This window comes from Rhinoraja longicauda, chromosome 6 (assembly GCF_053455715.1).
Source record: "Rhinoraja longicauda isolate Sanriku21f chromosome 6, sRhiLon1.1, whole genome shotgun sequence".
NCBI lineage: Eukaryota > Metazoa > Chordata > Chondrichthyes > Rajiformes > Arhynchobatidae > Rhinoraja > Rhinoraja longicauda.
In genome coordinates, this window is record NC_135958.1 from 41,013,656 (window position 1) to 41,039,069 (window position 25,414).

Consider the following 25,414-nt stretch of genomic DNA (forward strand, 5'->3'; position numbering starts at 1 on the left):
TCAACAAGTAAATTTACACTGAAAATTGAAAGAAGGTTAATACCAGTTAAATCAGAAGGCATTTATAGACTGTGAGGCAGAAATATAATTATACTGAGCAGTCTTAAAAGAAAAGGTGGTTTAAATACAACATTGATGGAAGCTCTCTGAGGGAAAGGAAGGGCAGCCAAAGTCGAATACTCATGGATGAAGGAGGATTTGGCAACTGGAGTGAAGGAGGAAAGGGATGAATGCCATCAATTTACTGAGACAATAGAGACGAAATATAAATCAAACAGAGAGGTGAAAATTGGAGAGATCCACAAGAATATAGATCCAAAAGCCTTCTGAAGATATATGAACAGTTGATGAAGGACCTGTAGGCCCAAAGCAAAGAATTTATGATGGATATGGTTCAGCATTTTGCATCAGTGATTACTGAGGGAAATTGACTTTCCCAGAGGTATTGTGAACGATCAAGAAAATGGAATCCCAAATGAAATTAAAAAGATGCAAAGCAGTGCTGGGGAAAGTATGCAACACTCAAAAGTCATTAACTCATGCAGTCAGATGAGATTCATCTCCGGTTGTCAAGGAAAGCAAGTGGACATTTTGGAGACACTGGCCACAATCTTGCTTGGATATTGGGGCATTTCTAAAGAACTGAAAGGGTTCAAATGCACATCTTATGTAAAAAAGGAAATAAGAATAACATTCACCAGTCAATTTAATGTTACGTACAAGAAAACCTTACAAATATTGGGATAAAATTAATGACCTCATGAAGCATCAACAACTCATGAGGAAATTATGTTTGACTAACTTGACAGTTGTGTGATTGAAAAGTAACTCACCTTTGGACCTGTTGGCCCATCCCTGAAGACCAATGCGTCCCCAAACACTATTGGTCTGGTGACACATAGTCCAAGCCTGGTACAGACAGGCCAAACCAAGCGTGAAGGAAAGAACTGCAGATGTAGGTTTAAACCAAAGATAGACACAAAATGCCAGAGTAACTCACACAAAATGCTGGAGTACCTCAGCGGGACAGGCAGCATCTCTGGAGAGAAGGAATAGGTGACGTTTTGGGTAGAAAGAAGGGTTTCGACCCGAAACGTCACCCATTCCTTCTCTCCAGAGGTGCTGCCTGTCCCATTGAGTTACTCCAGCATTTTGTGTCTATTTCAGGCCGAGCACAGTACAGATTTCCCCATTGGACATCACATCAGTGAACAAGATGAGCTTTTGAACAACAATCATTGCTGAACCAGGCTTTTCATTCTAAACTTAAACTTCCAGAATCTTAGTGGGATATGAACTCAGAACTCCAAATTATTAGTCCTGCCCTCTGAAAATTTACTCTTTTAAATTAGTCACCACACGAACATGCCCAGGTGCAACTATAGACTTCTAAAATACACTTAATTCTACGGGATTGTTAGCCAAATGAGATAATAGATAGAGCTGTTAGTTTGAAGATTGTCTTTCTGATGAAAACACCAAGTTGTGGTGAATTTCCAATGGTTCTGAGGACCACATCTGCATAAGTGAACCGTTAATTACTTCAGAACACAAATTAATTTACATTATTTCACTTTTGTAGATGACACACAAAATGTAAATTTAGTTAACATTGAAGAATAGATGCGATAGATTTTCAAGAATTATTGTTGGAATGGATGGAATTAAATCAGCTAACATTCCAACCAAATAGCACAAGAAGGATGCTGGAAATCTAAAATAAATACGAGGCAAAATACGAGTACCCAACACGGGTTGTATCTATGAAACGAGAAAAAGGATTGTTGTCTCAGGTCAACGTTACCATCAATATTGGGAGATGATAAGGTAAACTTGAAGAACAGCAATTATTCTTGGATAGACACAAAATCCTGGCGTAACTCAGTGGGACAGGCCTATCCTGGTGTAAAACAGTATAAGAAGATAACTGCAGATGCTGGTACAAATCGAAGGTATTTATTCACAAAATGCTGGAGTAACTCAGCAGGTCAGGCAGCATCTCAGGAGAGAAGGAATGGGTGACGTTTCGGGTCGAGACCCTTCTTCAGACTGATGTCAGGGGGGCGGGACAAAGGAAGGATATAGGTGGAGACAGGAAGATAGAGGGAGATCTGGGAAGGAGGAGGGGACGGGAAGGACAGAGGAACTATCTAAAGTTGGAGAAGTCGATGTTCATACCACCGGGCTGCAAGCTGCCCAGGCGAAATATGAAGTGCTGTTCCTCCAATTTCCAGTGGGCCTCACTATGGCACTGGAGGAGGCCCATGACAGAAAGGTCAGACTGGGAATGGGAGGGGGAGTTGAAGTGCTCGGCCACCGGGAGATCAGATTGGTTAATGCGGACCGAGCGCAGGTGTTCAGCGAAGTGATCGCCGAGCCTGCGCTTGGTTTCTGCTGGTGTAAAACAGCATCTGTAGTTCCTTCCTACACAACTATTCTTGGAATTAAGGTCATCAGAATGGTATATCAAACAATCAGTCTCAAAAGATTATAGGGGTCACTGGAGGCAGTTAATTTTAGTTTAGTTTAGAGATACAGCGCGGAAACAGGCCCTTTCGGTTCACCGAGTCCACGCCGACCAGCGATCCCCGCACACTAACACTATCCTACACCCACCAGGGACAATTTTTACATTTACCAAGACAATTAACCTTCAAACCTGTACGTCTTTGGAGTGTGGGAGGAAACCGAAGATCTCGGAGAAAACCCACGCAGATCACAAGGAGAACGTACAAACTCCATACAGACAGCGCCCGTAGTAGAGATCGAACCCGGGTCTCCGGCGATGCATTCGCTGTAAGGCAGCAACTCTACCGCTGCGCCAATGTTAATTGGTTTTAGTGATTTGTGCACATTGCCTTCCAAATCTCTTTGCTTTACCACTGACCTTATTTTTACACTATTTAGAAACCCCCTCCAATTTGAGAAAACAACAGAGAAACCACGGAAAACTACAAGCCAGAGAGCTTGGCGATCATCAATGGGAGAATATCAGAAGGTATTATTGGAAATATTATAGTAGTGCATTAAAAAAAATCAAGCGTACTCAATGTGATCTTGCAAAAAGAAAATCATGTTAAACCAACTTATTGAATTCCATTGAAGAAATAGCAACGCCCGAGGACGAAGAAATAACTGTGGACAAAGAAGAACCATTGGATGCACGATAATCGAGATTTCCAGATGACATTTGACATAGTGCCACATCAAAGATTATTGTGGAAAATAAAAGCTGACAATGTGGTTGGCCACATTCTCGTTTGGCCACATTCTCTCGTTTGGCCACATCATAGGCTGGCCAACAAGAAACGGAGAGTAGGTAGAAAAATAATTGTGGTCAGCAAGATGCAATGAGTTGCACTCTGTGGGGGTTGGTGGTGGTGCCTCAGCTTACAGCTATATCTTACAGCTTATATAAATGGCATGAATGATAGCACCCATCACATGGTTGCTATATTTTCTGATGGCATCAAGATAAGAAGGAAAGTAAGTTCTGAAGAAAACACAAGGCTGTTGAGGTTAAATGAGTGGGCAAAGATCTTGTAATTGAAGGATAATGAGGAAAAAATATGGAAGTGCCCATTTTGGCAGAAAAAATATATATTCGACATGGTGAAAGACTGCAAGATGCAGAGGGATCTGGATGTCCTAGGGCACAAACAGGTAAGTGCTGATTAATGTGTAGCAAGGAGTCTCGACCCGAAACGTCACCCATTCCTTCTCTCCAGAGATGCTGCCTGACCCGCTGAGTTACCCCAGCATTTTGTGTCTATCTTAGGCAAGTGCTAATATGCAGGTACAGCTATTCATTAGGCAAACGAATGGAATGTGTGTTCTCATTTTCACTCCAAACTAAAATGAATGTTGCCACATTGAACTTCATTTGCCATATTTTGTCCACTTGCATATTCTCAGTAACATTGCAACCAACTTTAGATTTTTTTTTTTTTAGATTTAAGATTTAGAGATACAGTGCAGAAACAGGCCCTTCGGCCCACCGGGTCCGCGCCGCCCAGCGATCCCCGCACACTAACACTATCGTACACCCACTAAGGACAATTTTTACATTTGCCCTGCCAATTAACCTACACACATGCACGTCTTTGGAGTGTGGGAGGAAACCGAAGATCTCGGAGAAAACCCACGCAGGTCACGGGGAGAACGTACAAACTCCGTACAGACAGCACCCGTAGTCGGGATCGAACCTGAGTCTCCGGCGCTGCATTCGCTGTAAGGCAGCAACTCTACCACCGCGCCACCGTGCCGCCCTAGCAACTCAAATTATTGCTACTCCTGACTGAGATGTAAAGCGAGCTGCTCGTCATATCCATCCCAGGTACCAACTTGTAATTTGCACCATCTTCAAACAATATTTCAGTTCAAGTCAGAAGATCATATTGAATTCTAAACACATGCATCTTTTTAATCAATTTTGTGTGGGGAATTTTATCACATGCCTTCTGGAAGTCTGCACAGATAAGATTCACGGACACACTCTTAGTGGTGACATCCTCCAAATGTTCAACTGCATTAGTCAGATATGACTTACCTTTAAAGCCACTATGATCAGCAGAGAATAGTTGCGTACTCGGCACTTCTAGTAAACTCTCCACAGATTAGATTAAAAGGGTATATTGGTTAATGATGGTTTCAGAAGTAAAAAGCTACAGGAATGTATTAATCAGATTCCCAAGTTTAAGACCCAGAAGGCTGAAGATATCGCTACAGTGGTGGGCTCGAGAGAGAGAGAGAGAGAGATATCCATGTGGCAAGAGTCATATAATTTTCAGTAAGAGGCTCTGAAAGAGAAGGCTACAGAAATGAGAAGGGTAAAAGCCACAGGGATCACAATTTTAAGTTTTATATATATGGTAGAAGACTGGGAATCAAGGTGAATTAGCAAACCAGAGTAATCAGCTAGTTGGATTGGTGCAAGATGGCTTACAGGGAGCAGAGTTGAAAATTATAATGAGTGGTAAAGGATTATTGCCTCTGTTGTTGGAGCCATTAACTAAAGTTCCCTGGTCAACACTATGATAAGAAGGGAAAAGATGATTGTTTTGGTTACTTTTCCAACTTGAATAAAGATGACAGAATGATTATGGAAAATGAACATGGAGTCAAGATCAGAATAGGATAACTATTTGGCACAGCTGAAAAGAGATATTCATAGCCAGCCTGACAATGATGAACATAAGCTTCTTACAATATGAACTGTTTCGGAGAGATGAGGGTGGAGATGACAATGGTAAAGCAATTATAATGGAAGTTGTGATGGAGCAGTAAAATCATAGATTGACATGGCGCTTAATGTGGACCTCATGGTAGATGGCTGAACCAGATTTGCTCGAATTTGTGAAAGCTTATGAGGATGAATTTCAAGCTAAAAGAAGGGAAATAAGCAAGATTACCAATTTTATTGGAGGACTAGACGACCGGTGGACCCGTTGGGTTCCCGCTGTGACAGCCCCAGGCTGGGTGCGGGTGAGGGGGGATTTAGATTTAGAGATACAGCGCGGAAACAGGCCCTTCGGCCTACCGAGTCCGTGCCGCCCAGTGATCCCCGCACATTAACACTATCCTACATACACTAGGGACAATTTTTACATTTACCCAGTCAATTAACCTACATACCTGTACGTCTTTGGAGTGTCGGAGGAAACCGAAGATCTCGGAGAAAACCCACGCAGGTCACGGGGAGAACGTACAAATTCCGTACAGAAAGAGCCCGAAGTCAGGATCGAACCCGGGTCTCCGGCGCTGCATTCGCTATAAGGCACCAACTCTACCGCCGCGCCACTGTGCGGGTATGGTAAGGGGAGAGGGAGCCACTCACCCGGGCCCCGGGTGGCCATCGCCAGCATTAACAGAGCGGCCGCAAGGCGCTGCCCCATGTTCGTCCAGCCGGCGGCCATCTTCTTCGACCTTCTCTCTGCCACCGTGCTGCAACACGGGAGGAACTTCAGGTGCAGGGCACGGTGGGACGGGCGCCAGTCCTACCAGCGCTGCTGTGCATTTGCGCCGCCGCCGAGCCCGGCAACCCTCCCCTAAATGTTCATGCGCGGATACCCGTTCAAGATGAACACAGAAATATTAGATTAAAATGGCGGTGTTTATTTTATGGGGGATGTGTCCGAAATACAGCCAAAACGGTACAAGACAGCTCAAACATTTGAACGAAACTTGATACTGCAGGCGAATGGCGAGTAAGGTGGCCCTAAAATTGTTGCGCTATCGTGTACTGTTTTGCCTGTATTTCGGGAACATACATACAAATATATATACATACAAGATGAGCCTTTCAGATATGTAGTGCAAGAAAATAACTGCAGATGCTGGTACAAATCGAAGGTATTTATTTCACAAAATGCTGGAGTAACTCAGCAGGTCAGGCAGCATTTCAGGAGAGAAGGAATGGGCAACGTTTTGGGTCGAGACCCTTCTTCAGACTGATGTCAGGGGGGCGGGACAAAGGAAGGATATAGGTGGAGACAGGAAGACAGTGGGAGAACTGGGAAGGGGAGGGGAAGAGAGGGACAGAGATATGTATATATTCATTTTCAGATATGTATGTACATTATGTATCCATATATATATATATAAAATGGAAATGAAGTAAATGATTGACCAAAGGTACTTATTCACAAAATGCTGGAGTAACTCAGCGGGTCAGGCAGCATCCCAGGAGAGAAGGAATGTGCGACGTTTCGGGTCGAGACCCTTCTTCAGACTGAAGAAGGGTCTCGACTCGAAACGACATCAGACTGAAGAAGGGCCTTGACGCGAAACGTCGCCCATTCCTTCTCTCCAGAGATGCTGCCTGACCTGCTGAGTTACTCAAGCATTTTGTGAATAAATACCTTTGATTTGTACCAGCATCTGCAGTTATTTTCTTACACTAAATGATTGACCAGAGCAACAGCAATAGGAATACTATGATGGATTTGAAAGCCATAAAACAGTGAAAAAAAATGAGAGAGAGAGAGAGATGTGCACGATGAAAGAAGCTGGAAAAAGCATGGATGCCCAGATCTGTCAATAGAAACGCCAATGAATATGTTGATCCTGAGAAGAAAGCCGCAGAGAGAACTTATATAGAAGTTTTTTCACAGGGATGCTGCCAGGACACGATGTTGCCAGAACCTATAGGGAGAGGTTGAATAGGCTGGGACTCTATTCCCTGGAGCGCAGCAGGATGAGGGGTGGTCTTATAGGGGAGGAATTAAAATCATGAGGAATAGATGGGGTGGATGTAGAGTCTCTTACCTGGAGGAGGTGAATTAAGGTCCAGAGGACATAGGTTTAAGGTGAAGGGGAAAAGATTTAATAGGAATCTGAGGGGTAACTTTTTCATACAAAGGGTGGTGGGTATATGGAACGAGCTGCCAGAGGACAGCACGGAGGCACAGCGGTAGAGTTGCTGCCTTACAGCGCCGGAGACCCGACTTCGAGTGCTGTCTGTACGGAGTTTGTACGTTCTCCCCGTGACTGCGTGCATTTTCTCCGAGATCTTCGGTCTCCTCCCACACTCCAAAAACGTACAGGTATGTGGGTTAATTGGCTTGGTGTATGTGTAAAATGTCCCTAGTGTGCGTAGGATAGTGTTATGTGGGGGTGATCGCTGATCGGCGCGGACTTGGTGGGCCGAAGGGCCTGCTTCTGTGCTGTATCTCTAAACTAAACTAAAAGGAGGTAGTTGAGGCTGGGACTAACCCAACGTTTAAGAAGCAGTTAGACATGTAGATGGATAGGACAGGTTTGGAGGGAGATGGACCAAGCACAGGCAGGTGGGACTAGTGTAGTTGGGACATGTTGGCCAGTGGGCAAGTTGGGCCGAAGGGCCTGTTTCCAAACTCCATGACTCTGTATATTTGGAAAGCAGTGGGATTAAAAGACAGGGACAGTGACTTTTGGTGGAGATTAAGAATACTGTGTTGACTCCACCTAAGAAGTGGAGAGCGGAAGGCTAAGAAACATCATAGAACTTGTAATGTGGCTTGGGGAAGGATTTCAAAGGTGAGGTAATGTTAACATGACAAAGCAAAAGAAGAGCAGGTAGATAAGACAACACAGATGCTGAGCAAATCAATTTTTATAATGGAGAATTATAGTTACGAGCAGTTGCTATCCAGACTTTTTTATGTCTTTGGGACAAAGGAAACTGAGAGGAGATTTGCTGTAGGTGTACAAATTTATGGAAGGCCTCAAATCAACAGGAAGGAACTACTTCCCTAGCAGGAAGGTCAGAAACTGGGAGCATAGTTTTAACTGGTAGCAGGATTAGAGGAGAATCGAGAAAAAACATAATCTGTGCCACTCAATAAGCGGTACAAGTCTACAGCTCACTTTGTGAATACGTTTTTATCACATCGCCAGACAAGCCACATAGGTTTCCCATTCATTTCTTTTTTTGCTAATTACACAAGGAAAAGGGCAAAATACTCAATTGAAAATTTACACGGAACGAGTTAAATTATTTTTAATAAACTTGCCAATGCCCCTGATTCTCCCAAAGAAAACATCACCGCTTGACACTTGTAAAAGCCAAAGTTTGGGAATTGCAGTCCCATATCAAACTAGATCAAAACAATTAAGTCGCACATGATGTTTCCTCATCAAGTTCCAATAAATAGCAATAGCAAAACACAAAGTGCTGGAGTAACTCAGCAGGTCAGGCTGCATCTGTGTCGGAGGGGGGAGAAAGCTGGAAAAGAGAGGTGGAAGCAGGTCAAAGCCTGAGAAGTGATAGTGTGTACTACTTGTACTGATTTGAGCGGCACGGTGGCGCAGCGGTAGAGTTGCTGCCTTACAGCGAATGCAGCGCCGGAGACTCAGGTTCGATCCTGACTATGGGCGCCATCTATTATGATGCAATATAACCCACATTACTGGCAGTTCCAACCATTAACTGGCTTCTTGCTCAGGTGTCATTGGGAACAATGCAAGAGGCTAGAAGTCAGTACATATTGCAAGATCCTAGATCCTAGGAGATATTTTCTCCGAGATCTTCGGTTTCCTCCCACACTCCAAAGACGTACAGGTATGTAGGTTAATTGACTGGGTAAATGTTTTTAAAAAATTGTCCCTAGTGGGTGTAGGATAGTGTTAATGTGCGGGGATCGCTGGGCGGCGCGGACTCGGTGGGCCGAAGGGCCTGTTTCCGCGCTGTATCTCTAAATCTAAAAAAAATCTACTAACATACTAGTGTGCAAGTGTACAAGTGACAGGTGAGGGAGGTTTAGTTGGAGTGTGGGTGGAGTAAGTTGTAAGAAATTAAATACACCAATTATAAGAACTTACACAAGAAATTAAATATAATAAGAAGTTCCAACTAATAGCAAGTGGTACCATCCTTAAGCTGTTTCTCTAGGGGGTATGGGGAGAAGGCAGGAACGGGGTACTGATTGAGAATGATCAGCCATGATCACATTGAATGGTGGTGCTGGCTCGAAGGGCCGAATGGCCTCCTCCTGCACCTATTGTCTATTCTCTACGTAGCAATTGTACTCAAAAGAACAACAGCAGAAACTAAGAGGAGATTACAACTCTACCATTTCAATTCTAGTTATTGCCTGCACAAAAGGATAATTGGCAAAAGTTCACATTTATCAACTTTTCTGGAGTGGTAACAAAGGCTGCCCTCAACAGCAACGGTCACATCATGTAAATGAATACAAAGACAAATATTTTTATATAGATTGTGTTTACGTTCAACTATTGCTTCCTTCCACCAAGTGATATCCTTCATGCTGAACGCAACATAATTATTTCCATTTTATTATCGTAATTGTTTAGACATACACTGTAAGCAAATGAGGTTATAAAACCCTACTCTTGTAAGCCCGTAACTGAAAAGCAAATTCTGATCAGAATTACCCTCATGGTGAGAATGAGAAAAGCGAAATTGGGAAGAAAGATCTTCCTTCACTCAGATGAAGAGATTTATGTTAAAAAAACAACTCTTAGATGAAACTGCAGACAGAGTAGGCGTACAAAACAGGTCAAATCAGATTTCTTCCACCCAATGCTAAAAGATATTAATGATTAATAGACATGATTAAAAGCAGGCTTGAGGTCAAATACACATAACACTAAAATGCAAACATAGTTAATTTAGTACATACGAATAATAGTATTTTATAAACTGAAATTCTTCATCGCAATGGTCGCAAATTAAATGTACTGTATTCTGACTATTTTAGTAGCTCAGTTTTTCACGTTTCCATTTACTCAATGCCCAATGCAAAAAACAGTAATGTGGGTTATATTGCATCATAATGGACAGGCAGTTCCAACCATTAACTGGCTTCTTGCTCAGGTGTCATTGGGAACAATGCAGAGGGGAGAAGTCAGTACATATTGCAAGATCCCAGCTTCATATCAATAGCATAGATCTTTAATGAGAGTGTATCTAAATGCATGCTTAATGTTACAGCTCCTTACATTTTGTGCAAAATATACAGTCCAATAAGTTAGCAACCTTTTTATTTTCTGCAAATTGACCTTTCTGTTTGTAAAATAAGGGTGTGTGAAAGGCGGCATGCAGATAAGACCTTTTTAAAACAGCATGCATTATCTGCAACCGTTTCAATGTATGCTTCACAAAGGAGCAGAATTGGGAAGAAATATTTTTTAAATGCACTTTTCCAGTTGATGTCATTTTAAACCGACAGATACAATCTCTGAAGTACAAGGAAGAAAACTGAAAAAGATATTGTTTAAACAAGAAAGTGTCCTGTGGTATAATGAACAATTTAAAGTGTAACTCGGAATCTCTCAATTTAAAACCTTACATATATCAAATGACTCATTTAAAAGCTAACATTAGGTGTGTTCAGTTTACTTGTACCTTCGGAGACTGTAGATAATTTTAATATTGCATTGGTGTGCATCATTGATAATGGGTAGAAATGCTGTTAGACTTTGCCAATCCAATACCTATCACTAATTAGTAACTGTCTGTATCATGATAAGGTAAACTCAGTTTGACCTTTCCATCATGTATCTATAGCAACCCAGCCATTTAGTTTATTTTTTAACTGATTAAATAGCAAATAGAAAAAGATCCCCAAATAGATATGCTGATTAATTTACACATTCTGGTCGGAATAAACGTTTCTTACAAGACCGAGGCAATAGTGTTAGAGGGCTATTGTTAAGAGAAGCCCTGAGAAAGCTAGTGATTAAGATGTAGAGTGGCTTAGTTTCAAATACCCAGTCCTTCTGCCAAGTCCATATCCTATCTAATGAGGGTGTAGTTACTTAACATTCATCACCAGTGAACTCTGTAACTTTATCAGCTTACAAGCATGGCGCCATTGCAAGGGCAGGCCATTTTCAGTTCTCAGATAGTACAGATAAAAGTGTGATAGATTACAATAGATTGTTTCACTTGAGAATATGTGGCTCCCTGAACACACAATATACTTCCCATTCTGTTTCAAAAAGATAGACTGAATGGCAAAATAAAGACAACGCAAGAAATGTGACATTTTAAAAAAAAGTAGTTAAGGGTATATCAAACTACAAAGAACAGCTCGAATATTAAATTAAAACAGCAAAGATTAAAAGCAGCAGGTAAATGGCCATTTTATAAATAGGGTGGAAAATGCTGTAAATGAAAAGAACAGGACAGAAAATAGAGGTGAAGGCAACAGGAAAACATGAGCCAAACAATTATCAACAGGAAAGTAATGCATTGGTAGTGCTTCAGAAATCAGGTCACCAAACCCAGCTGTATCAATATTGCATTAAAATATATGAATGAGTACATTAATTCAAATAAATTCCAAACACATACTAATTATAATTCCTTATATACTCCCTTCCAGGTATGAGTGGGTTAACCTATGATGAGCGTTTGTCGGCACTTGGCCTGCACTCGCTGGAGTTTAGAAAAATGAGGGGGGACCTCATTGAAACATACAGAAGAGTGAAAGGCTTGGATAGAGTGGATGCGGAGAGGATGTTTCCACTAGTGGGAGAGTCTAGGACTAGAGGTCACAGCCTCAGAATTACAGGACGTTCTTTTAGGAAGGAGATGAGGAGAAATTTCTTTAGTCAGAGGGCGGTGAATCTGCAGAATTCTTTGCCCCAGAAGGCTGTGGAGGCCGTCAGTGAATATATTTAAGGCAGAGATAGATAGATTCTTGATTAGTACGGGTGTCGGAGGTTATAGGGAGATGGCAGGAGAATGGGGATAGGAGGGAGAGATAGATCAGTCATGATAGCATGGCGGAGTAGACTTGATGGGCCGAATGGTCCACTTCTACTCCTATCACTTATGACCTTATGACTTTTGACCTCATGACCTTAGTTTAACTTGCACCACAAAACGTCAGGGTATCTTAATCCTTTCTTTGGCGATGGTTCTTTTTGAGAATTTTATTTTAGGCCCAAAACTATAGGATAGGGCGAAGAAGACGAATATCATGTCAGATTGAATATGAATATGAATCAGTCTGAAGAAGGGTCTCGACCCGAAACGTCACCCGAGATGCTTCCTGACCTGCTGAGTTACTCCAGCATTTTGTGAATAAATACCTTCGATTTGTACCAGCATCTGCAGTTATCTTCTTATACTATTTTAAAACACTTGCTGTATTGACTGTAACACATTTGACAAATGCATTATCCAACGCTAAATTTGATATTTATTTTGAATCCAGTTTAGTTTACATTTCAATGGAGAGCCGTGAAGTTAATTTAAGTGGGCAACACTTGGAGGCAAAGAACAAGACAATTGTATAATGTGCAAAATCAAAACAATGAGTGCAGCATGCTCAACAGATCCACAGGCTGTGAAATCGTAAATAGGGAGTAAATTAAAGGGTTTTTTTCAGGAGAACAGAGATTTGACTCCTTCAGTAAGGTGATGGTGGCTGGTGAAGAGAGTTGGCCATTAGCATTATCAATGGCAATTTAAATTATTGTCCTAGTACTGGTACAAGAGCCTGAGGGGCAACTTTTCACTAAGAAATGAGCTGTCAGAGGACATAGTGACGTCGGGTACAATAACAACACTAGGAAGACACTTGGACAAGGATAGGATAGGTTTAGGGGGATATGGACCAAATGCAGGCAAATCGGACTAGCTAAGATGGGGCATCTCGGTTGGCATGGAGGAGGTGGGGCAAAAGGCCTGATTCCGTGCTGTATGAATCTACGACTCTATAAGAATCCTTTCTCCAGGTTGAAGCACAGCATCCTCCCATCCACCCCACAATACATAACCCTAACCACAAATTACTCAGCAACGATCTTGTGCAGATTGCATTATGTACTACGATAGACACAAAATGCTGGAGTAACTCAGCGGGTCAGGCAGCATCTCAGGAGAGAAGGAATGGGTGACGTTTTGGGTCGAGACCCTTCCTCAGACCATGTACTATATTATGTACTACATTTTGCACTCGGTTAAGAGTCACGAGTGTTTTATCATTATATGTCCCAAAACGGAACAATGAAATTCTTACATGCAGCAGCATCACACGTTTGTAAACACAGTACTCAATACAAAACACGAGAAACAAAGACAAAAATGTTCAATAAATAAAAACCCAGTTTTACTGATAATGCACTGAATTATTATTGTAAGCTTATTTGTTGTGCTGTTGCGTACAGCTGCAGTGATAACAATTTCAGTCTGAAGAAGGGTCTCGACCCGAAACATCACCCATTCCTTCTCTCTTGAGATGCTGCCTGACCTGCTGAGTTACTCCAGCATTTTGTCAACAATATTATCTAGTACTTGCTTAAACGGAATCTACCCAAAAGGTTACCCATTCCTTCTACCCAAAGATGCTGCCTGTCCCACTGAGTTACTCCAGCTTTTTGTGTCTAAACCATGAATAAACCATGCACAATTCTAGAGGTTGCTAGGAAGTGTGGGCTAAAAACGAATGCACTGTGTAGGAAGGAACTGCAGATGCTTGTTTAAATGGAAGATAGACACAAAAAGCTGGAGTAACTCAGCGGGTCAGGCAGCATCTCTGGAGAGAAGGAATGGGTGACGTTTCGGGTCGAGACCCTTCTTCAGAAGGTCGACACTCTGAAGAAGGCTCTCGACCCGAAACGTCACCCATTCCTTCTCTCCAGAGATGCTGCCTGCCCCGCTGAGTTACTCCAGCTTAAGGCATCCACTATGATTGCCTGAAGAAGGGTCTCGACCCAAAACGTAACCCATTCCTTCTCTCCAGAGATACTGCCTGTCCTGCTGAATTACTCCAGCATTTTGTGTCTATCTTCAATTTAAACCAGCATCTGCAGTTCTATGATCTTAAATTGGGATTTTCCTTCCTACATTGGCTTATTCAAGTCTTTGTGCCCACATAACAATTGTTAGGTTTTAAAGACTAACATTCAGACAATAATTCAGAGTATACTGTGCAAATGTAGTTGTTCTGAAAAAACAACTTATTTTCATCAAGTGGTAACATCACAATGACAATTGAAATAGATTAATACAACTGATGCAGAACAGGGTACTCGGTAGCTGAGGCAGAGAATTCTTTTTTGATAGCTTATTCATAGTAAACTTGCCGTAGGAGAGCAACAGACATTGCATCAATTTGAGATATATTCAGCTTCCAAAACTGAACTGCGCTTGGAGTCTAAAACGCTGCTGTGCCTCTGAATGCTCTCTTTCAAAATAACAATTGGAATATAGCACAATATTCTATTTCCTTTGTCAACATGGTAATCTGTTTTGATTTTGAATGCCAATCAGAAGAAACAGGAAACAGGAATAGCAGTACATCATGTAGCCTTCAAGACCACCATTCCACAAACTCATTGCTGATCTAAACATTGGCCTCAAACTTTCTTTCCTGGTCCCTGCAATATCCAGAATTTTCTTTTTGCCAAAACAACATTCCTTCAGCCTTGACTCATGACTCAGCATTCACAGCACTCCATCTAGTATAGAAACTTCACTGATGTACCATACTTCAAGCAGAAGGCATCACAAAATGCTGGAGTAACTCAGTGGGTCAGGCAGCATCTCAGGAGAGAAGGAATGGGTGACGTTTCGGGTCGAGACCCTTCAGTCTGAAGAAGGGTCTCGACCCGAAACGTCACCCATTCCTTCACTCCAGAGATGTTGCCTGACCCGCTGAGTTACTCCAGCATTTTGTGATACCTTCGATTTGAACCAGCATCTGCAGTTATTTTCCTACACAAAGACTGATGCACTATACTTCAAGCAGAAGCTCATCTGCAATGAACACACCATTGGGTGGCAGACACAAAGTGCTGAAGTAACCCAGCAGGTCAGGCAGCATCTCTGGAGAAAAAGGAGAGGTGACGTTAGGATAGCAGCCTGATCCACTGAGTCAATCCAGCACTTTCCGTCTATTCTTGGGATAAACCAACGTCTGCAGTTCCTTCCTATTACACCTTTGTGTGGTGATGTATTTTGGGAGTATGAGGACTGGGCGTCCAGCATAAATGGCAGGGGTCTGGGGAATAATTACAAACGGGGGGACCATTGTATAGAAGTGCACAGGTAGAGAACGTGGTTAAGAAGGCATGTGGTCTAACCTTATAAAATATTGGTCAGACCTCAGCTGAATTCAGTTCTGCGACAACACTGTCAGAATGAACTGGAAAGGGTACAGAAGAGATTCACCAGGAGGCTGCCTGGAATGGAGTGTTTCAGTTACGAGGCAAGACCGTAGAGTTCCTGGAGCAGAGGAAGTTAAGAATGGACATAATTCAGGTATATAAAATGATGGGTGGTATGGGTAGTGTAGACTGCAGGATTTTATTTCCCCTGTGCCAGAGGTAGATACAACTACAAAACATAGATTTGGGGTAAAGTGTAAGATGTTGAGAGGGTTCTGATGGGGACTTGTTTTCCACTCAAGAGGATGACACGGACCTGGGATATAGTGACTGAGAGAGTGATGGAAGCAGAGTTACTGGTAGCATTGATTAAGTGTGCAGGCAACCACATGAATCACCTTGGCAGAGAAGGTTATGGACCATGGGCTACAAAATGGGATGAATATGATGAGTTCCCATTAATTAGCCTGCACATGGTGGACAGATTTCCATGCTGTACGACCATGACCTGTATCCCAAGACATTAAACAGTAGTTCTCCATGAGGGGAAACATCCCTATAGCATCTACACCATCATGTCCCCTGCGATTCGGCCGCGGGGACTGTGCGGGTCGGTCGGGGACGAGCTGTCTGTCCGTGGGCGTGGGGAAGAGAGTGGAAGTTTTGTTGCCTCCATCACAGTGAGGGGGTGTTTGGAGTCACTATGATGGACGTTTGTGTTGGGGTTATGTGTCTTGTGTTCTTTTTTTGTATGACTGCTATGTAGTTTCGTTCGGTACCTCGGTACCGAATGACAAATAAAGCTCTGTTATACTGTTATGTCTCCTTGGATATCATATACATTTTAATAAAATTACTGGACCTTGCATTTTTCTAGCTGCCAGATAGCATTGGCTGAATCTACTCAATTTTTACTCCAAACAGGCCTGCATACCAGGCTCAAGTGTAGAGGCCCAACGTGCACGCAGTGTTCCAGGCACAATCTCACCAAAGCACTGTCACAGTTGTAGCAAGAATTCCCTACTTTTGAAGTCAATACTTCTTACAAGAAGTGCCAACAAACCACTTATCTTTCAAATTACTCATACCACTGCCACGCAAGCCTTTTGATGTTCTTGCGCAAGGATACCAAGATCTCTCCGAATACCAACATCCATTATGCATCTCACTAATTATAGTTTGGCACACAAGATATCATTTATCACTATCAATTTTCCATATTCTGATTTGTCAGTTAACAAATTCTCTCTCCACGAAGAAGGGTCTCGACCCGAAACGTCACCCATTCCTTCTATCCAGAGATGCTGCCTGAGTTACTCCAGCATTCTGCGTCTATCCATGTTAATATATTACCCTCAATATTTGAGAATATTGCATCAACTGGGTCCCTTTCATCCACCCTCTTACTTATATCCTCAAAAAACAAATACATATTTGAAAAGTGCGATTCATTTCATAAAATCGCATTGTTTCAGCAGAATTATTTTCTGATTTTCTAGCTTTTCTGTAACTACATCCCAAAGACATAATTAGGCCAACTTCCAGCAGACACTTCTGCGGCAACAGCATTACTCTGCCTCCGCTGTGTCGTTTGCTGACAGCCACATTATAATCTTGAACTCAGATATGGACAGACTTTTGTTGTGGGATACAAGGCCAAAGTGAGTAAACAGATTTGAGGTGAATATCGGTCATGACCTAAATAAATAGTGGAGCAGGGTCAGAAGGATTTATTGTCTACTTCTGCTCCTATGTTCCTTGCATCAAGCCATAAACAAAGAGGTGGTATGGCGGCTTGCTGCACTACCCTGTTGACCTGAGGTGATTAATATCCAGCAGTGGCAAGGAGTGTCACAACCATCTTGCACATCAAGACGGGCTTACATTGGTATTGGATCAAGGTATACATGATTCCAATAAAAGTATTTGTGTGTTGAACACAACATAAATTCTAAATGGACAATGGGTTTTCTTACTTGCCCGTGGCTCCTTGTGTATGTACTATGCCTGATGTAGTCTAATATTCCATACATTCAGATAGACACAAAAAGCTGGAGTAACTCAGCAGGACAGGCAGCATCTCTGGGGAGAAGGAATGGGTGACGTTTCAGGTCGAGACCTTTCTTCAGATTGAAGAAGGGTCTCAACCCGAAACGTCACCCATTCCTTCTCCCCAGGTACCCTAATCAGCTCCCATGAAGTCAGTATTTCCATTCTTTTCTACAGGAGTGGTGGAAATGAAGAAGTGATTGTCAGAGCTGTGCAGATTACTGGAGTGGAATGCTAATGGAGGACAAGGCTCGACCATTGGTCCCTTAGTACTTGCTATCTGCACCATTATCAAAGTTTATCAATGCAACCATTGCCTCATAGTAATGGGGACGTTTCGGGTTGAGACCCTTCTTTAGATTGAAGAAGGGTCTCGACCCGAAACGTCACCCATTCCTTCTTTCCAGAGATGCTGTCTGTCCCGCTGAGTTACTCCAGCGTTTTGTGATACCTTCAGTTTAAACCAGCATCTGCAGTTCCTTCCTACACATTCCATACTTTTTCTTTTGTTCACATTACCCAAACAGTTCCAACAAGTGGATACAACACTAAGTATTTGCTATAATCTCTTTTTTTTAAAAATCCAGAGTACGTCAATGATGCCATTACTGAAATCATAACCAAAATGAATTAAAAGAACTTTGCTATGAAATCATCCTTTCAGATACAAACCTGATATGATTTAATGGTTTACTGGAAATGTTCATTATGGTTTAACAGGCATCGCAATGTTCACAACCGATTTGTAATTGCAATGATTTAATTTTCAGCAAAACCAAGATCTAAATTTGTTATTTAGTTGAAAATCAATTTTCAAATCACAAATCCGATTTTGGTTCTGCTTCAACAAATGGGGGAAAAAACACCTTTTCCATTTGTTTAAGTCACTTTTCAAGGGAAGACGACAACTAACAGCAAAGAGGAGGGCTCTGCTTTAGACTATGAATAACCACGGAAAACAAGAGACAGATGGAGTTGCAAGTAGGAAAGGGAACAGAGTTACTACTCAGCACGCAGGACGAAAAAGCATTTCGCTCATAAAGTTGGAAATCAGTTATTTGAGCAGCAAAGAGAGGTAAAAGACTTTAAAATACCACATGGAAAAACAAGACAATCAGAGACGTACAGCGTTTCCTTCAATTAGAAAATCAAACTTCCCTTCTCCCAACAGCAAACTATCGAGAAACAGTATGAGAAGCCCATTTGTTTAGTCAAGGAAGAAATACCGGACGAACATATGTCCTAATCATGTTTGGGGGGGGGGTTTCGGACGAATTCCAAATCTTCAATTTTCTTTTTTTTTGGAGCTCTAACTCAATTAGCAATTGCAGTACAAAATTAATAGTTTTCTTCGCACAAAAGGCACCGGAGGACAAAGTGTTCATTCTGCTGCAGACAGGCAGTCAATCATGCTGTATCTTATTGCAGGAACATTCACCTTGTTTGCTCAAACAATTTGAAAATTTTAATTTTATGTTAAAAAAAAAGATTTAAAAAAAAATGTTATCATCAGGCAATGAATAATCCAGGCAGTTTTTTTTTCCTCCCTGGCATTTTGGTGGAGTGTGATAAGGCTAAAAACAACAGGCTGCTCAGTAAAGTGAAAAAAAAGAGATAGATAACATTGATATGCACTCCTACACAAAACAGTCCAATCCTTATCTTTGCTTTTTATCACAGTTTTTTTTCACACAACCGGACTGGAAGCTCCTTTAATAAAACACATTGAGAGGAAAAAAAAAATAGATGTGAAGTTTTAACTCTCCCCCTTTTAAAAAAAAAAAGAAACATAATTTATCAAGGTATTATCGAGAAATCCAGACACCCTAATCAGCTCCCATGAAGTCAGTATTTCCATTCTTATCTACTGGAGGAGTGGAAATGGAGAAGTGATTGTCAGAGCTGTGCAGATTACTGGAGTGGAATGCTAATGGAGGACAAGGCTCGACCATTGGTCGCTTAGTACTTGCTATCTGCACCATTATCAAAGTTTATCAATGCAACCATCTCCTCATAGTAATGGGGACAGTTCAACTTTCTGCATTATCATATAGCAAACCTGCCCATGAGGCCTTCACTAAGAGTGTGTTATGCAGCTCAGAGCAGTAGAGTGGGGAAAAGCAAGTTGGTAAAAGGCAACAAAGAGTGAAAATAGAGAGGTCTGCATAGACAAAGGGAGTGAAAAATATATAGAACACATTCTCTGTTAAAACAATAACTGGGTGGGGGGGGGGGTGGGAATGATTAAAAAGAGGTATGCTTTGAAGGAAAGAAAATACAGAGAATAAATAGTAAGAGTTTAAAAGCAATGGAGAGAATACCTTTAAGATACCAGGTAGAGAAAACAATTATGTAAAAGGGGGCAAAAAATAAAGATTCAGGGAAATCAAGGGCAGCAACCAATTACCCTGCTACATTTGATTACAGACCACAGAAAGAAATGAAGCAAAAAGAACAAAGCAATAAAATGGGGGAAAAAAACTAAAAGGACACATTGTAGAATTATAAAGAACGTATGATCTCAAGTACATTACATTCTTTGCTTTCACAATGTAGCTGATACAAGATATTCTAATTTTAAAACAAAGTTTGTGTAGTGAGTATTTATTAAATATTTTCTCAATGATAAACAGTAACTTTAGCTATTATTAAATTATTTTCACTGAAGGACACACAGTTAAGAGCAAGTGTTTTCCTCAGCGCCAGTAGAGAATGAATATTCCAGACACAAACCAGAAAAAAAAAACCCCAATGAACAGTGCATTAATAAACATACCCTGCCTACCAAACAGCATTCAACATTATCCATACTGTGACAGAGAATAACTGTATTTCAACCACTGGTCTTTAAGATCCAGCAGACAACTTTCACACAAAGCATGAATGGCCAAGCAGCTGAGAATATTAAAATAATGTTCATCGGCTTCTATGTCTAATCTGCTATTTTTTAAAAAAACTACTGGGGCTTTGAGGGGCTTTTGAAAACCATTCCAACAATCTGTGGTGAACAGACATTTTACAAATCAGCACTAACCCAATGCTTGTAAAAAAGGCGTTTATTTTCACTCTCATTTAACCTAAACAAGGTACAACTGCACTAATTTTACACTTTTTTTTAAACAATAAATTATCAGATAGTTTTCGCATCAGGCCTTAGTTTATATGAAGTGAACACAGAAATTTGCAAAATGTAATGATACTGAAGTAGCCTTTTTGAGCATTTTCAGTAAACTCTCGTTTACTGGTGTTTCTGCATCTATAATTCTCACGCAATCAACAAAATTATCTATGAATATTAAGCAACTTCAATTTTTGTTTCAAAATGTGCGAAAACACATTATTTATATATATATATATATATATAAATAATGTGCTTTCGCATTTGAAATAAAAATGAAGTTGCTTAATATTCATAGATAATATATATAAATAATGTGTTTTTGCACATTTTGAAATAAAAATTGAAGTTGCTTAATATTCATAGATAATTTTGTTGATTGCGTGAGAATTATAGATGCAGAAACACCAGTAAACGAGAGTTTACTGAAAATGCTCAAAAAGGTTGTTCTGGAAAGCAAATAGTAATTTGACTCTAGTAATAGTAATATATATATATATATATATATATATATATATATATATATATATATAGGTAGTGTAATGTAGGCTGATTAGCAAAAACATCCTCTTTAAAGATTCGACACTTCGAGACAGTTAATGCATCCATTCGATTTTTCTTTGCTGTATTTTACATTAGGGCTGTGAAGCCTTAAAATATAGAATTGCAGTGTAAAATATATACTTCTGTAATTTATTTAATGGTTTCTGCATAAATTGCAAGTGTTTACCATACAGTAAGTTTCCCAGAACAATTCCTTTGCAACCAGCATATTCACACAAGAGGCATTCCTCGTTCCCCATGGATGACTGACAATATACTGCAATTAGATTACAACACCTTATTTACTTGTATTGTTCCCTGGCAAGCTGTTCAAATCCAGTTTAAAATTGACTGAATCAGGCACATAGTGCATCGATCTTAAAAAGGTTGCATGATTATGCATTCCCACAAAGCATGGCAGCATCACCAATCAACTCTCAAAACTCTGCAAGCTGTCCAGAATCTTTTCAAATAACATGGGTAACTTTTGTCACATGTTGAAAACAATGCTGCTCTTTATATTCGTAATAATCAGGGCTGAAGTGTGGCATGTGAAATTTAATGCTGAGAAACTTGAGGTATTGTAATTTAGTGGGAAGAATGAGACCAGGGAAGATAAACTCGAGAGAGCACAACTCCGAAAGTGATAGAAGAACAGAAACATTTGGGAGTTATGGTCCATCGAAAGTAACAGGGCAGGTTGAGAAAGTTGTTAAGAAGAATGCACACAAAATCCTCATGCACAGAGGCAGTCAGGATGAGCCCGTATAAAACACAGCTTCAACATGACTGGAATATTGTACCACTCGTGAATGCACACTTCATCAAGGATGGAAAGGATGTGGGAAGAGTAGAGCAGACATTTAAAAGGATGAGGGACTATAGTTGAGTGTGCACAGTGGAAAAGCTGGGGTCATTTGCCTTGACACAAAGCAGACTGAGATGAGATCAGCAAGACATTTAAAATTACTAAGCACATAAACAGAATAGACAGAGCAGAGAAGTCCACAACTAGGGCACAAAAACTTTGCTCCAGATTCCAGCATATCTTGTGACTCGTAGCGCACAGAAAATGATGGCAACTGGCAAAAGAACCCAAAGTGACCCAAAGTGGCTTTTTGTTTTGAACAGAGTGGTCAGGGCCTGAAATACACTACCAGCGGCAGAGAAGAAGGCAGATTCAATTGTAGTATTCCGAAGGGGAAATTACCCGAAGGGAATGAATCTGGAGCACTCTGGAAAATGGGACTAGTTAACTGTTCTTAAAGCTGGTGCAAGCAGACTCGACGGGCCGAATAGCCTATTCCAACGTTCGGATCCTTCTATCATTCTGTAAAACAACTGCCACACTCTCTTGAGAATCAAACCGACCATTACATAAATCGTGTCCATTGAAATCGTACCAGTTACTAACATAAACTGATCGTATTTATCGTCATCGCGACATTTTTGTTGTTGAAACTTTCTCCTATCGATCAACCCCTGTCTCGGTAAACAGTTGAAAGCAAATTCAGTTCATGCATCCTGGAAGATTACTTTTACCTGGCATAATCTTGATCACCACTAACCTTTTTTTGGTGGACAAAAAAAATAAGTTACAATACCTGACGGGTGTGCATTCAAACCAAATGACAGACCACGTTAAAACCTTGTCTAAGTGTGTTCTGCTGCAGCTTCGGAATCTAAGTTATTTATCTTTCATAAAGTACATTTCTTAACAAATTACCAACGTTACGTAATATCCCACAACTAATTTTTCATATCGCTACATCAATACAACTTTTTTGTCCCCTTAAAAATAACCGTTACCTGCAACCTAACAGCTAGACAGTCAAAATCTGTACAGTATATAAGAAAATTAACAGGTCAAAAATGTGAGTTGTGCCTAATTTTAGGTGGTGCACTAATATATATTTTTAAAATCTAAGTTCCCTTCATGTCTTTCTTTCCCCTCAGCACTTCAACGAGCTCTCTGTATTTTAGATTAAAGGAATCGATGGCATTAATAGACTTGACGATGGAATCGATTTCATCAGCCGTCTTGTTATTTTCGCGTTTTTATTTCTTTGTATTTGTATAACCGTCCCACTCGCTACCTCTCCGGTCTGGTTCGAACTGATAAGAACTGTTATCACACTTGGCAATCTGTATCAGGACCTAGATCAAGCCTCCGGCTTATCGTGTTTTCTCATCAACCAGTCTGCAGTCAAACAAGCTCCACTTTTGTTCTATGTTTCCTCCACCAGAGAGGAAAAAAAAAAGCCGTCATCAGAAAAAATGCACTGTTTGAAAGAAATGAAATTAAAATCATATTTTAAAACAAGGAGGGGGGTGGGGAGGCTAGTGTCACGACCCGCCGCTTGTTATTGCGAGAGGTTTCAAACGCCAGAGAAGCAAATGTGAGCAACTGTATAGATATATATTTTGTTTTTAAAGCTTGCATTCATGAAGCGCTAAAGGTTTCTCTATCGAGATCGGTGGCTTCAAAATAAAACAATCTTGTCTTTTCCACTTCAGAACTGACTTCTGAACACCTGCCTGGAAACGGAACGGGCTGCGAAGCTGCTGAGCCTGGACTGGAGAGAGACGCCGAGGCGCTGAGAGAGTTGACAGACAGCAAAAGAAAACACGAACAAGAGAGAGAGAGAGAGAGAGAGAGAGAGAAAAGAGTAGTGTGTGAAGTAAGTGAGTAGAATGGTAGCGACAAACTCACGTTTAATCTGCCGGGGGTTACTCTGCTTCCTCCTGGACATTGTGGCTGCCGGCGGCTGGAGGGCTGGTGGGGAGAGGGCAGGTCTAGGGGTGGTGGTGAGCTGCGGCGGGGGCTGGCAGCATGTTGTGGCCGGCTGGGGTGAGTGTGTGGGTGTGGGTGGGTGGGTGGGTGAGTGTGGAGAGCCGGGCCAGCCCGCGGACGCTGGTTCCCATTCACAAGCAGCGCGCTACACTGTATCCAGCCGCACTCACCCGCTACACTGTAGCGACCCCGCCACACGCCCACACGCCCACCCGGCGTGCCGCGTCACCGCGCACGACGCCGCCATGGCAACCGCCCGGCGTCCCCCAGCACGTCACCACGCACCATGCAACACGGAAGTGCAGGCAGGCACTCAGTGCTGGAGTAATTCACAGCTCAGGCGCACACACACACTCAGTGCTGGAGTAACTCACAGCTCAGGCACACACTCACACAGTGCTGGAGTAACTCAGCAGCCCAGGCACACACTCACACAGTGCTGGAGTAACTCAGCAGCCCAGGCACACACTCACACAGTGCTGGAGTAACTCAGTGCTGGAGTAACTCAGCAGCCCAGGCACACACTCACACAGTGCTGGGGTAACTCAGCAGATCAGACACACTCACACGGTGCTGGAGTAACTCAGTGCTGGGGTAACTCACAACTCAGACAGGCACTCAGTGCTGGGGTAACTCAGCAGGTCAAGCAGGCACTCACTCAGTGCTGGAGTAACTCACAGCTCAGGCACACACTCACACAGTGCTGGGGTAACTCAGCAGGCCAGGCAGCATCTCTGGAGAAGGCAGAGGCACTATGCTGGAGTAACTCAGCAGGTCAGGCAGGCACACAGTGCTGGGGTAACTCAGCAGGTTAGGCAGCATCTCTGGAGAAGACAGGCACACGATGCTGGAGTAACTCAGCAGGTCAAGCAGCATCTGATGAGGAAATTTTTTTTCACCCAAAGAGTTGTGAATTTGTTGAATTCTCTGCCTCAGAAGGCAGTGGAGGCCGATTCACTGGATGTATTAAAAAGACAGTTAGATAGAGCTCTTAGGGCTAGCAGAATCAAGGGATGTGGGGAGAAGGCAGGAACGGTGTACTGATTGTGGGTGATCAGCCATGATCACATCGAAAGGCGGTGCTGGCTCGAAGGGCCGAATGGCCTACTCCTGCACCTATTTTCTATGTATCTATGTATCTCTGGAGAAGATAGACACACAATTAGACACTACATGCTGGAGTAAGTTAGCAGGTCAGGCAACATCTCTGGTGAAGATAGATGCACAATGTTGGAGTAACAGCAGGTCAGGCAGCATCTCTGGAGAGAAGGAATAAGTGACATTTAGGGTCCAGACCCTTCTTCAGAATGAGTCAGGGAAGAGGGAAATTAGAGATATGGATGGGT

General features: G+C 41.8%; 1 protein-coding gene across 1 annotated transcript in view; it reads right to left on the reverse strand.

Annotated features, from left to right (window-relative positions):
* LOC144594411 (zinc finger protein ZFPM1-like) overlaps window positions 1–24,199 on the reverse strand; it is a 232,677-nt gene extending 208,478 nt beyond the window's left edge. Inside the window, 2 exon segments of the mRNA XM_078400864.1 lie at window positions 23,988–24,129; window positions 24,131–24,199. Coding sequence (XP_078256990.1) covers window positions 23,988–24,129; window positions 24,131–24,199 — 211 coding nt within the window.
* Window positions 24,200–25,414: the final 1,215 nt, after the last annotated feature.